The following is a 14,920-nucleotide window of genomic DNA, read 5'->3' on the forward strand; positions in this document are numbered from 1 at the left end:
TAGTTTAAAAAAAAGGGTTTGAGTACTATAGTAATTTTGTTTGTATTTGGTAATTATTATCCAAACATGGCCTAACTAAGGTCAAAAGACTCGTATCGTAAATTACAAACAAACTATATAATTTGTTATTTTTTTATCTACCATATATGCATCTAAAAATTCGATGTGATGGAGAATCTTTAAAAAATTTGGGAACTAGACAAGGCCTCTTCTGAAATTTCTGCCATGGTTCATATGAGCTTCAGTCCCAAGCAAAACACGTCTAAGCGTCAGCTGAAAACTGCATATTACTTGCTACAAGAGAACTGACCGAAGTGTGTCAGTTTCATAAAATCAAAAGAGAGGGGAAAAAAATCAATGACATGCATTGTTTCAGTAACGGATCAACTAGAATAGCCCACCAGCCGTTCATTGGTAATCGGAGGGTCAATACTGAGAACAATGCGGCTACATGCACATGTTACATTACTGCCACCGGCTGGACTACACAGCGTCACTGCTCTTTAGAAAACAAAAGGAACCTGCTTTCTATCAATTCCTTCTGCATTAGATAGATTAAATAAAAGTCTCGGAGACTAACTCACGATACATGAAAAAGAAAGACAGCCTATTACCTCCTCAAGCTCTAGGAACAGATTCAATGAGACAGTAGGGTGTCACTAGCCTACCATATGTACAGAATATACCGGTTCAGGATCCAGAACAGCAGCAGCAACTACCATGTACCGAAGCTGCAGCTCACATGCTCTTGTGTGATCTTCTGCAGCTGGTTTTCCATCATTTTCAAGGATGTATAAGGAGGGAGGCAGAGCCGGTAGAAGCAGGTCTGAGATGATGGGAGCCGGTCAGGTGAATCGGACGTCTTGTATATGTAAAGTTTGGAGCTCAGCCCACAAAATCCGTCTGATGGTAAATACTTCACTGAAGTCCAGAAGAAGAGGAGTTGCCTCTGTCTCTCAAGTGACATGCGCTCAACAGCCTGCAGTGTCAACAGATAAACTATTCAAGCGTGCACAAAACTGATTGCCAATACATAATAGAGCTTCTATATAAGAAAGATATAGATTTCAGCAGGATTTCTAAACTGATATGCATGCAAGGTAACAAGGGACATCTTTTGTTTGATAACCGTGTTTCAAACAATACTAAAGCAGCACAATATATTGTCACTTTTACCACTACATGTCACGGTCCAATATATAAACACTGGTCCATATATCAAGTAACAGCACCAGATCGTGGCGCCTGCTGATAGAAGCTCCAACCAAGATGAATCCGCAATAACTAGAGAAAAGCTGTTTCATCTTTCTCATCTCACTTATAGAAGAATCAACAAGGATTGTATGAGGTACCAAAACTAAACTTACAAAATGAATAAAGAACAGTGATTGTTTATTTGCTCTAGACTTCCAGAACGCTAGAAAGATGGTACAATCATGTACTCCATTGATGCTAAAACATACACAGCCATGGCCCAATGGTAGAGTGCAAGATTCTAATGGTTAAGATCTTGGGTTAAAGTACCCACTGTCCCACTCCAGCACTCTCCTTTAAATTAAAGACACCTTATTGTTCATCCCGTTTACTCATGCATTGTAAAACAAAATTAAGAAAAACAGCCCACATAGCAATCAGTTTAAAGATTTTAAAAAGGATCTCATCACAATGACATGCCCACTAAAAATCCTGAGGGCAATGAAATCAAAATTCTTAACAGTGGGTTTGGCCAACCGGCACATCTCATCATGAGATCAACTAAACATGACATAACACTAAAGTTCAACCTCATAGAAATCTGATCAGATAAAACTGCCATTTAAAGAGTCCACACACACAAACAAGACACTGTTTCACTTCCTTTACACAAGGTTTTTGGCTCCATTCACACGCTGCAAGTTCACTATATTTTAAGGTTGTGATAACCAAGACAACAAAAAAAAATAAGGCCACATGAAACATACACCCAGACATAATGGCTGACATGTCTTGGAAGAGACAACTATATATATACATAATAACAAACTAAATTCATGAACTGTTATGAGGAAAATGCTGGAGGCAAAATAAAAGGTTAGCCTGGAAGAGCATAGTGAACAAAAATACAAAATACCATACTCTGAAGCACATAATTCTCTACAGCCATATATTAAATAAATCATAAATATGTCTCATAAGTGAATGATGCTATTAACGCATACAATTATATTAGGATTATAACCACAACTTTGGTACATGTACCACATGCACAGACCTAATCGATCTGTGGAAATGATTGGCATTTTTCAGCATAATCTAACACAGAGTTTAGTGAGAAATGGTATGTTGCCATGTGAAATTGAGCACACATGAAGAAAAAATGGTCAAAATGTATAGCTGTACAGCAAACATATAATTCATGATTGAATGCATTTACACAAATAATACAGCGTACCTTCCAGAACAAGGTAATCTGACGATCCTTTTCTTTGTAGCCATTATATTGAGTATGTGATTTCCAATCTTGCAGATTTATTGCATTGTTGTTTCCCCCTAACAGTCGGTCCAAGTCTTCTAGATCTAAACACTCAAAAAACTCTTCCCGGCGTTTTGGATTAACTAGTATGTCAGCAAATCCTTCCGTGAAATGGGTTAGCTGAGATGAAATAGAGTCCACAAAGATATTCTTAATAAGAAGATTAATGTAAAGCTCTCTGTTCCTGATATTCACACTGATATCCTGTCCTCCTGGGAAAAGATCAATAACCTTTTCAGTACCTAATTCATGAGCTCCACGGGAAAATGTCAGGTATAGACTATCAATTTCAGCAGCATCCATCTCTAGAATCTTTTTACAGCTTGCATATTTGACAGGATCTGCAACAGAAATATCTTCTAATGTAATACTTCTCCCAGCAAGATGCAAGAACAGAGTACGGTCTAGCACAACTCCAACTTGCACTTTATGCATCAAGGCTAATCCAATTATTCGCCCCGCAAAAGTGAAATACTTCAGGTGCAGTGGATCCACAGCAGATGCTGCAATATGCATATAGCTGTCAAAGGTTAGAGAATATCGGGGAAACATCACTTCGGACATCAGTTATCTCACAGATAATAATAGATAAATAAGAATCAATTAAATAGAATAAAGAAAGACAAAAGATTGCATTCTAACTATGATAAGTATTGTTATTTTCTTTATAAAGGCAGAGTGTCAACATACATATTACATCATAATCTTCCCATTTCATGAAAGCATAATCATGAAAGCTATAAGGGCTCCTACTGTTGGATACATTAAAAGTGTTATAGTACCTCTTTGGTGAAGCATAGGCTTATCAGATAAGGCAGCTATCAGGATAGATAAGCTCAACAAAACAAATTTAAGTGATAAGCTCAAAAATATACTTTATAGTCGCCGCATTTTTCCCTTCGTTAACGTTGATCAAAAAAAGATATTGTATTCGGTAACACACACACACACACAATGTGCGCAATTAAGCAGCCAAGCAATGTCAAACTACTACTCCCTCCTTTCAAAAATCTCCAGCGTTTAAGCCCTGGACGTAATGACCAAGAAGCATGGAAACATGCAGCCAGAAGCGCCGATTTTCATTTAATCGCCATGCATGTCTTAACGCCCGGCGTCCGTTCATTTGCCCGAGTAAACACCGCTGAAAACGCCGCCGTTAGCGCACGCAAGACCGAACGCCTGCACTCACGTATGCATTCTAACGGGAGGAAACGGAGGGGCTAGTCGAAGCGATGGGCAACATTGCAGAAGTGAATGTGTACGCGTACGAGGAGCTACGCGGGTGCCTGGAACGATGCAGGAGCGTGGTCCCAGACTTAAACGACGGAGACTTTTGAAGAAAAAAAAAAATTGCTAATACGCTGGAGATTTTTGAAAGGAGGGAGTATTTAGTAGTGCATCAGGTCACAAAATAGATGTCATATAGGAAATAAACGAGTTCAAATTTTAGAAGCTTTGACTATCATAATGTTTTCAAAAATATCAAGATTGATGCATGAAACATACTGTAGAAAGTGGTAAGTTTACTAGTACCCAGGACACTTACTTTCGTTCAAGTAGAACCTTCGTTTATCCTCAGGACAAGGCGAGAAGAGAACTTGCTTCGGACTGAAAAGAGCTTGGCACACTAAACAAAACCATTCCCTCAGAACACCAGGACCTGTAGCTTCCTCATTCTTAAACTCCATAAACAGCCCACCACGAAGCTCAGTTTGTTTCGCCTGTGCAATGTAATTAAAGGATTCATCAAGTAAATGTGATCGATCGATTAACATCTCATGCAGCTCCCCAAAGTCATCCTTCCCTTCAGGGAGCATCATGAAGACTAAATTCCTTCTTGCCTCGAAGCAAAGGAGATTCTTATGCTTCACGAGCCAATGTAGACGCTCATTTCTCTTGGAACAACGGACAAGAGCATTGAGTGGCGCCCTGTGTGCCAGCAACACAAGCTGTAGGTTGTGCCCCACATCCTCATAAATCGCCGAGATGAAATCAAGTTCAGTCAATATGACCAGGATGTGTGATCGAGCAGCCCATGTGGTTTGACTATCCATGACCCCAGTACTCTCTGATGATAATGACAGGTCCATCTCCAATGTCTTCAAGCACTCATCCAACCTTTTCAACATATCCATCGACATGTTGTGGAACCTCCATATCCATGTGTCACCATGCTCAGACTCCCTGCTGTACAGATTACTGGGCATCGGCCCCTCACCTGAAATCCAATGGCGTGCCTGCTGGCACATCACTTTGAGGAAGTTTGAGAACTCATCAAGATCACTAGGCGGTATAATCATTGGCATTGATGCAAGTCCATCAAGGACCAAATCCACTGTTTCACGGGCAAATGGCAGGACTTGCTCGATCAACCTGGTTGGTGAGTTCATAGAAGGGGGCAGCCTGGGGCGAGTGGATAAGACTGAGGCAAGTGTACGACGGCATGATCTATACAGCAATTCCTTCTTGCCCGCAGCCAAGGAAAGCAAGCGGCAGAATTCAAGCAGCACTGGTGCCGTCACGACCAATACGTCCATCGGTAAGGACGAAGGGTCCGTGGCGACAAAGCATTTGATGGCAGTCTCGGCGTAAGAGCGGAAGGGGGACTTTGAGAGGTAGAGGCGAACCAGCGCTAAGGCGGCGCCCGCCTGGAGGAAGATGTCGAGGTACTCGGCGGCGTGGTCCGCCGGGGCCCGGTCCTCGCCCGTAGAGGCGCGATCGTGGCGGGAAAGCCCCAGGTTGGCGCGGTGGGCGCGGAGGATAAACTCCTTGACGAGTTCGTCGAGGGAGAAGGCGGCGGCGGGGATCCTAGATGGCTCGGACTCCGCGGCGGCGGCGGTGCTGGCGATGTGCGACGCGAGCTGCCACGCGTGAGGGTGCTGGGTGGACCTGAGGCGGGCCAAAAGGTGAAGTGTGGAGTCCGGCAGGAGGCAGAGCTCGGCGAGGGTGGCCTCCGGCGCGAGCTGCCGCCCCGCGTAGACGAGCCGCAAATCGCGGCCGTACCCGCAGGCGCCGAGGTGGTCGAGCACGGCGCCGACGGTGTCGTCCCAAGCCGCGTGCATCGCGATGGTCCTGGAATCGGTGGCGCGGACGAAGAAGTGCAGCTCCCGCGGCGACGCGGGGGGTGACGAGGCGGAGGCCGCCGCCGCCGCCGCGGAGGCGCCATCGCCCCCCGAAGCGGAGGCCGAGGCCGACGAGGACGACTCGGCGGCGTCGGCGCCGGCGCCGGCGTGGGCCATCAGCGGCTGCTTCGACGATGGGGGGAGGGCATGATCGGGCGCGTCTCGGCGGCGCTTGGAGGTGCGGCGGAGACAGGCGAGCGCGGCGGACATGCTTAGATCGGGTTCATCGGGGTCGGGGAGGGCGGAATTGAGGTCGTGCCCGTGAGGAGGAGGTGGGGGGCGAGGGTTTAGGACGACCGGAATTTGGGGGAGGAAGCTGGAGGAGGTGGGGTGGGGACTGTGAGAGATGGTTTGTCTGGGCGTGGCCTCTCCTCGCTCTTCCTCGGTTCGTTTGGCGTCTTGTTTGGCTTCTCATCGAAGCAGGGATGGCTTTTGAGGTTTTTTTTGCCCCCTTTGCCGTGGTTTTTTTTTTCCTTTTGATCGTGAGTTGCGTTGGGCTTGGGGTGCCGTGCGTTCTCATTACGCACGGCAATGGGCATTAACAAGTGTGCTGCGTGAGAAACCGAGACAGCTCTCCTTCGCTATGTTTGGACTCTATCTCCTCCTAGGCTGCTAGATTTTGTTTCAATTTTTTACCAATTTTTGGTAGTTGTTTCCACCCATATATATGTTTGTATGTATTTTTGGAGGCTTGTTTCTGTTGCCAACTCTGCAATTTATTATAATTTTTCTTTTTGCGGGAAAAGGTTGAGCTTTATTTCAAGATGAACAGATTACCAGCATCAGCCAATAAAGTCCGGCGCTCTCTTGATTTACACCTTGAAACAGAGATGTTTACAAGTATGTTGGCCTGATTCGAGCAACCCTATTACATAATCTATTACAGTGGATAAACTCAACCCTCTCTAAGCTCATCGCCAAGCAACTTTGCTTCTTTTAGCTGTACTGCAAGCTTAGATCGATTATCTTCATTAAAGTTTAGAGCTTTGCAAGACAGGCAGTCGGTCTCCAAAACAACAGGAAGATCAATCCATTGAATCGTCAATCTCAACCCCTCAGATAGTGTCATAAGTTCAGCAACTTCCGGATGAGAGTAATGAAACAGATTTGGCTTGAAGCAAGTAAAATCAAACCATGTGCATCTCTCGCAATGATTCCTAAACCAGCATGACCATCCTTTAGGCATGCATCAACATTTATTTTTACATGCCTAGATTTTGATGGCTGCCACCAATATTGCAAACAATCTGCCTGAGCGCTAGGCTTGTGGTTCCATGGGATGGTATTCACTCTAGCCTTTTCTTTTACTATCACTTGTTACTTGTTGACTACTTCCCATCAAGCTCTGTTGATAGCTAACCAAAAACAAACGGAGCCCTCAATTGGCATGGAAGCTCCTTCATATATAGTCTAATTTCTCATGTACCAACATCGCCATAACAATAGGAGGAAATTATCACGCATCTGTAGCCCACAACGTTCAAAGATTAAAAGAAGCCAATCTTGATCAGTTAACTGTATTGTTTCTTCTAGTGGAAGAACTCATTCCCTTCTCATAGCCTCTCTTAATGCTTTAGCTTTCGAGTAGCAGATGAGAGCACGGAACTTTATTTCCTCTTCTCTTCCACAGATAGGACGGGTTGGCATAACTTCTAAGTTTCTTCTCCTTTTATTTTGTGTTGTTGGGAGACAGGCATTGGCGGTCTTTCCAGCAAAGACCTTTACTTTAGGAGGGACATTTGCTTCCCAAATATTATTCTATAGTGACCGAGATCTATCTAGAGATGTGTTGGAAGCTTGGTATTCTGCTGTTGTTGGCAAAAGCCCAACCTATAAGCACTTTTGACTAAAAAAATACCACTCTTTTCATAATGCCAAGCCACAAAGCCATTTTGCCTCTCAAAGGAAGCTTCAATTTCAGAATCTCATCAACATCAGGAGGATGGAATAATTCATTTACAGACTCCATATTCCAACTATTACTATGTTGGTCAATAAGTTCCAACACCCAACAAAGTTGATTATGGTGTTTTCCCCTAAAACAGCAAGAGACGTTTCTCTCGGGATCCATTGATCACGCCAAATCTAGATACTAGGTCCATTCCCCACATACCATATAATTCCTTTCTTTAGCAAGTCCAAACTCATTTGGCTGATAAGCCATAGAAAAAAGTATTGTTGGCTGATTTGTTGTGAGAGAAAAACATTGTTGAATAGCTGGCAGATTTGGCTGATAAGCTCAAGCGAACAGATACGCGTGAATACAGGCTATCTAGGAATTGTATCAACTCCATGCTTGTCTTGCTTTTAAGGCTTGAGTAAAAATTTAAAGGTCACGAAAGCCCAGCCCTCCTCTAGATTTTGTTTTGATCAATGTCTCCAATGCACACGAGTGCGTTTTTCGAACACCTCTCACCTCCCCACCAAGACCACCTTATTTTCCTCATAAGTTCTTCACATAAATCTTAGTTTAAAAACTTTGATATAGTAGACTGGAAGGGCTCATGTAACAGATTTGATAAGAATTTCTTTTGTAGTAGCTAAGGAGTCCTTCTCATTCCAGTTATCTAGTCATTTCTCAAGGCGCTCCTCAATTGAATGGAAAGCCTCTCTTTTAGTTCTTCCTTCTGGCATTGGGAGACCAAGACATTGTGGCTCAAAGGCTTCCTTTGTACCCGTAGATTTCCCATAGCGTGAACTTTATCTCTGTTGATATTTATTAAGGCACATAGAAAAATCCGCAAGCGCACGAATATCGTTATAGCTTTTACCCGAGAGTATTCTAGAGTATCGTATTTATCCACGAGAAAGCAATGGTTAAAGATGCTGATAATTTACCATCACGTATCTACTAACTTAATACACCAACTAGACTAAGTCCCTTGCTCCACTGAAGGCTTCCCAACCTCTCCCCTTGGTTCTTGGTGATTTTATTTGAGATATTGGGCTAAAGAGTGAATTAGAGAGCTAGTGAGACAAGGATTCAACATAGAGGACTTGGTTCTCCCTCTAGCTTGTGGTTTGAATTCATTTCTCTTGGTGCTTCTTGGGCTCCTAAATGGCTAGAGGTTGCTCAAAAGCTCCCAATTGGACATGGTTGAGCACCAATAGTGAAAACCCCTAAGCGTGGTCTTTGTGGTTCGCTTGAGTCTAGATGTGGTAGTTGGAACAGACTTCAGGCCTTTGTGGCTCCCTCACTAATGAGGATGTAGGCAAACCTTTGTGTCTTGCCCCTTGTTGTTGTTGTTGTTGTTGTTGTTGTTTTTTGTTAATGTTGTTGTTGTTGTTGTTGCTGCTGCTGCTGCTGTTGCTGCTGCTGCTTTGAGCTTCTATTGTTTGAATTCATCTTTAGGGTTCACAATCTACCTGTATATCTTGTTCTAGCTATAGGGAATTGGTGTTGACACACCTAGAAAGCTTGGTATTCGATTCAATTTGTGATTCAAACTCTATATTTTGCGTTGTTATAGTTCTAATTACGATACTCATATATTATGGTTTGTCTGAGAGCAGAATGAGCTTAAAACTCAAGAACATACTATGCTTGTGGGTAAGCTAATTGTCAGTTCAAGGTAGCACTACTAATAAATGACCAATAGTTTTAGTTAGTACATCGTTTACTCCTATAATTGGTCACATAAAAGTAGTAAGTACTTCTTCTGTCCATAAAAGAATGCAATTATGGTATCTGTCTCAGTCAATGGAGCTCAAGTTTGATCAAATTTATACTAAATAGTATTAATATTTATGTCTCTAACTAAATTTATTATGAGAATATATTCTATAGAAAATCTAATAGTATAGAAAATCTAATAGTATTATTTTGTATCGTGAGTATTTGTACTTTTTATATAAGTTTAATCAAATTCTAGATTGTTTGATTTTCTCAAATCGAGAATTATATTCTTTTACGGATGGAGATAGTAGTAGTTTTTTCCCCTCCTTTGGAGTAAGGCCTTGTTTAGTTGGCAAAAATTTGGATTTTAGGTACCGTAGCACTTTCATTTGTTTGTGGAAAATAATGTCCAATCATAGATTAATTAGGGTCAAAAGATTCATCTCACGATTTACAGACAAACTGTGTAATTAGTTTTTGTTTTCGTCTAAATTTAATACTCTATATATGTGCCGCAAGATTTGATGTGACGAAGAATCTTAAAATTTTTTGAGAACTAAACAAGGCCTAAGCTAAGTGTTCCCTATAAGAGCAACTCCAACACTACCCTATATGCACTTGGCAAATCCTAATTTTTGGCAAAACATGGAAAAATCTCCTCCAACACTACCCTATATGCACTTGGCGAAATAGGATGCTTGGCAAAAAGAGGACCAACTGGCTCAAATTTAGGAGCGTTGGGAGCGCTTGGCATCCTGCCTACGCGGTGGGACCCACACATTCAGCATGCACGCATGCCTTAAATAGATTGCAACTTTTGCATAAAAGTCTCTCTGATTTTTTCAGGAATCACAAGATAGTCCAAATTTGCCAAAAAAATAGCTAACTGTTGGAGAAGCCTCTTTTTTCACTTGGCATTTGAGCTTTACACTTGGCAAAATCCAAGATTTGCCAAGTGAAGTTTAGGGTAGTGTTGGAGTTGCTCTAATGATGGCCTGACACGCGAAAATGCGAATGTGAGACACGGACGTCTCACCCCATGTTTCGTTGTGCCCAAAACTCCTGATACTAAATCTATACATTTAAAACGGAAGGAATATATATATACGTATGTCTTCTAAGTCGCAAAGGTCATACGGCAAAGATGCCCATTGGTCGTTGTTATGCCGTGATTTACCAGCTGCGGCATTATTTTAGTGCAATTTGGGGGATCAAGGTCGTCCTTCCTCATCTACCGCGTTAGGTGCCCTCAACATCTACTCAAATTTTATATGCATGCGGAAAGAAATTTCTGTGTAAATAAATGTCGTTGAATATCGAACAACCAACCGATCAATAAAACCATAATTTCTTTAGTAGTATATGTACTCTCTCCGTCCGAGTTGTTTTAGAATTTCAAACATATTATTTGATCATTCATCTTATTAATTTTTTATATAAATATTATATATTTTGTTAAGATCTATTTTATCATTAGAGATATCTAAAATAAAAAATATCACTTTTTTGGGACGGAAGGAGTAGAGAAAAAAAAAGAACTGAGCCTATTTCCTGAAGTAGGCCGGCAGATGCGAGTACAGTATCGAAATCTAGAGCCCAAGGCCCGTAGGTGGCGCTGAGGGCCCAGCTAGCGCAAGAATTTTCGGTCCTGTTTGGAGCTCTGTCAAACCACACCCAACGGCCCGCGAGTGGCCGAGGCTCCACTGTTGGGTCACGCCACGCGGATAACGGCCCGGCTCCCTTGGCTGAAAAGTTACGATTGAGATAAAAATGTTGTTAAATAGTTAGCAAAGTTAATAATAAGTAAAGATTAGTACAGGAAAAGACCGCTATACATCAGGTAAAGCACTGTTTCACCAGGACAGACGAACCACGACCGTTACGCGCAGGTGAGTACTGTATGACGCAGACACAGAATCATGTGACGGCCAACACGGATCTGAAGTGTAACCGAGAACGGAGCGGCACGACGATTAACTGCACGTGTGACCGATTAGGACGCGTGCTGTCGTGCGCGCCTGTTCTAGTGTGGATGGGTCAAGCCTAACAGTGCCAAGAAGACGCAAGACACCATGATGCGGGCACTCCAGCTTAAGCTTATTAGCCTGAGGAAACATCAGCTGCTTAAGCTTATTAGCCTGAGGAAACATCAGCTAACCGCTTCAACGGTTAACCCTGAGGTGTCTGGAGTCTGGACATGGTGCGTGTCTGCTCCAAAGCCATAACTAGTGGTGGCACAATCACGTGCGAACAAAATAAGATTCTTGTGTGATGAAAATAATAAAGTTCATAATGATATATTTAGCATAACTGAGTTATAGATTTATCTCCTATCAAACTTAATTGATATATGAAACTTTATTATTTTGAGCCAATATTTTTAGCATGGTGATGATTTGGTGATGTACGTAATCTATGTTTTTCCAAGATTTTAAGTGTCCTACAAATACATGAACAATTTAACCATGGTTAACTTTGTTTATTTATGAAGAGAGGCAAAATAGTCAATTTTAGTGTAAAACAATATTTTACTGTATGGTTCTCATCGTGTAGAGTCTAGAAGATTTTATGGTATAATTTTGGAGCACTTATATAATTTTATATCTATTTTATAAAAGTATTTTGTTAGGTACGGTGTCCACCAACCAATTTATTAAGAACTAGGGTGTTTTTCAAAAATTACTCAAAAACAGGTGTCCACCAACAAAGAGCCGTCACTTGGCATGTTGAAAGGTCCAAATGGCTAGAAGGGGGGGTGAATAGCCTATTTAAATTTTCTACAAACTTCAACTAGACAAGTTGATTAGTAAAACAAAAGGCGAAGCTATTCTAGCACTAGCACAACTAAGCTAAGCAAGCCACCTACACAAGTCTAGCAAGAAAGCTAAACACTAGTTACAACAAGAAAGCTAAACACTAGAAACTTGCTACACTCCTAAACAAGAAGACTAAACTAAACAAGCTAAACAACTAGCAAGATAAACAAGTAAGTAAAGGAGTGGAGAGTGATTGTTATACCAACGTTGTAGAGTAGAGATATATCCAACCAATCACTCACAATCACAAGAAAGACCTCGGCAAAAGATGACACAAGATTTTTTACCGAGGTTCACTTGCTTCCCGGCAAGCTACTCCTCGTTGTGGCGATACACCCACTTGATGGATCACGAGCTAATTGGCAATCCAAAGCCAAACCCTCAGCGGGTGCCGCACATCCACTCACAAGATGGGGATCCTCCAAGCCACGAGCAATCCACTAGAGTAACCAATTTGCGATCTCCCGCGGGGAAGGCTCAAGAACCCCTCACAAATCACTTGGTGAGGCTCGAAATAATCTCCAATCACGAGCTCAACACCACCGCTGCTCCAAGCCGTCTAGGGCGTCGGGAAACACCCAAGAGTAACAAGAAATCCGCAGCAAACTCAAGAATCAAGTGCCACTAAATGCAACTCTCAAAGCAACGCACTTGAATCTCACTCAATCTCACTAGGATTAGCAATCAAGCAAGGAGATGAGTGGAGGGAGTGTTCTCTAGCTCAAAGTATGCCTCAAGTATTCAAAAGTGCAAGAGAGAGCCTCCCAAAGCCGGCCACCTTCTATTTATAAGCCCCTCAAAGAAACTAGCCGTTGGCTGTTTTCACTAGGCTGAAAACGGGGGTACCGGACGCTACTAAGTGAGCACCGGACGCTCGACTCCCTGCGTCCGGTGCACTGGAGTTGGCCACGTGTCCTCTTTGAATCTCGCGTGTCAGATCCTAACGGCTACCTGCAACACACCGGACGCTCTGCAAGTCCACACCGGACTCGTGCGCAGAGAGGGTGTCAAACTCGCGACCTCACCGGACGCTGGGCACCGGACGGTCCGGTGCTCACCGGACTCGTGCGCAGAGAGGGTTGCAAAAACTCCTCACACCGGACGCTAACCACCGGACGCTCTCAGAGTGCGTCCGGTGCTCAACCCTAGCAGGGTCAAGCACACCGGACGCTGAGGCCAGCGTCCGGTGCCTCCGCACTCAGCGTCCGGTGAGTGTTTCTCAGTGAGAAAACACTCCCGCGACTTCTCAAAATTTCCCACCGGCGCAATAGAAAATATACACTTATTTTTCTCAAAAGCGCCGAATCCACACCCCTCTCAACCCTAGGAACTCCACCTCCTTCGAAAATGTGCCAACACCAACAAGTGTCCACCACCAAAGTGCAAGTGTGTTAGCTTTTCACAAACATTTTCACCAAAGGAGTTAAGTTAGCACTTTACTAGATCCTAATGCATATGCTCAAGAAGTGGACCTAGTAGCACTTGATTCGAGAGATGACCGTGATTTCCCCTCTTGATAGTCGGCTATCTATCCTAAACCCGGTCAATCACTTCTCTACTCATCTTAGACCGGCAAAAGTAAAACCCTATGTTTATACCTTTGCCTTGATAACTTTGCTCCTCGTTTATCACCATGATCTTCACTTTATGCTTCATCCCTTTGTGATCATGTGGCCACCTTTCCATGCCACCATGCACCTTCATCACATGTGTTGCTATGCCTAACTCACATCACTCAAACACAAGGCATTAGCAACTTGGTGTCATTAATTACCAAAACCAAACTTGGACTTTCACATGTCCAACAACAAAATTTGCCTTCTTTGATATAGCAAATAAGTATCTTGAATGTTGCAATGCAAGTTGAGACGACTATTTATACGACATAGTTACTAACCTAGAATTTTTTAATAAATATAAAATAAAATTTTGGATAAAAAAGATATAATAAGCACACGGTTTCAACTTAACTTGTACAATAAATATCTGTGACAACTAATAATATCAAAGGTTGAAAACTAAAATATTCATGATGTCACATAAAAAGATGCAACAATAGCTATATATATTTAAGCTTAGGATTAGGATTCAACTAAATACCCACATATGTGCAATGTAAAAGATGACAACACAAATCTTAGCATTACTAATTAGGGGTCCACATTAGAGCTCCGCGTTAATCCTCATGAGATGCACTAGAAGAAAAAAATGATAAATTGTAGAAATTCTAAGACAAAAAGATTTGGCCATCGTTTTGATAGAGTATAACACCATTGATAATACTATTCATCTGACCTATTCTATAATATACTCTTATAAAGCTAAACTCCACTAGATGAATTTTCTCTTCACGCAAGGTGTCCACATTATTTTCCACTAAGTGACCCACTAAATGTTCTATCTCTTCATGAAAGGTGTGCACATTATTCTCCACTGAAAGCAACTCCAACAGATATGCTATCCATGTTATCTAAGCTATTTTTATATTTTCAAAGCAAAAAATTAAAGTCCAATAGGTGTGCTATCTGGTTTGCTAAAATAGCAAGTTTGTTATTCCTAAACTTTCGCTTGTCATATATAGCATGTCGTCCTCACTAGATATCCTATACAAAGGCTGTTGTGGAACTCTATGCTCTGAGTGAGTATTTTATTTTACACAATGGCTAAATCTTGTAGTTTAGACTATAATTTTACCTAGTCTCTTGGAGATGCTCTAAGTCTATGTCATCCCATATTAATTACAAAAAATATCCATGTCATCTATATCATGTGAAACACTTTAAATATTTAATCTATTAACATACAAGTCATCTACATATGCTATTTGTTTGATCACCTATGTCTCTATAATGTA

At 42.1% G+C, this 14,920-nt stretch overlaps 1 protein-coding gene across 1 annotated transcript; it reads right to left on the minus strand.

The window, feature by feature from the left end:
- LOC8055862 (E3 ubiquitin-protein ligase UPL5) lies at positions 346–6,074 on the minus strand. The gene is made up of 3 exons (XM_021453096.1): positions 4,059–6,074; positions 2,432–3,015; positions 346–979 (listed from the first exon to the last, which is right to left on the minus strand). The coding sequence occupies exons 1-3, from the start codon at positions 5,842–5,844 to the stop codon at positions 716–718; spliced, it is 2,634 nt and encodes an 877-aa protein (XP_021308771.1). The 5' UTR covers positions 5,845–6,074; the 3' UTR covers positions 346–715.

Source organism: Sorghum bicolor, chromosome 2 (assembly GCF_000003195.3).
Source record: "Sorghum bicolor cultivar BTx623 chromosome 2, Sorghum_bicolor_NCBIv3, whole genome shotgun sequence".
Classification (NCBI taxonomy): Eukaryota; Viridiplantae; Streptophyta; class Magnoliopsida; order Poales; family Poaceae; genus Sorghum; species Sorghum bicolor.

Coding starts and splice junctions, on each gene's coding strand:
- LOC8055862 (XM_021453096.1), bottom strand. CDS start 5,844: ATGTCCGCCGCGCTCGCCTGTCTCCGCCGCACCTCCAAGCGCCGCCGA. Junction 3,016..4,058: donor AAGGTTCTACTTGAACGAAA/GTAAGTGTCCTG, acceptor TGCATATTGCAG/CATCTGCTGTGGATCCACTG. Junction 980..2,431: donor AGATTACCTTGTTCTGGAAG/GTACGCTGTATT, acceptor TTGACACTGCAG/GCTGTTGAGCGCATGTCACT.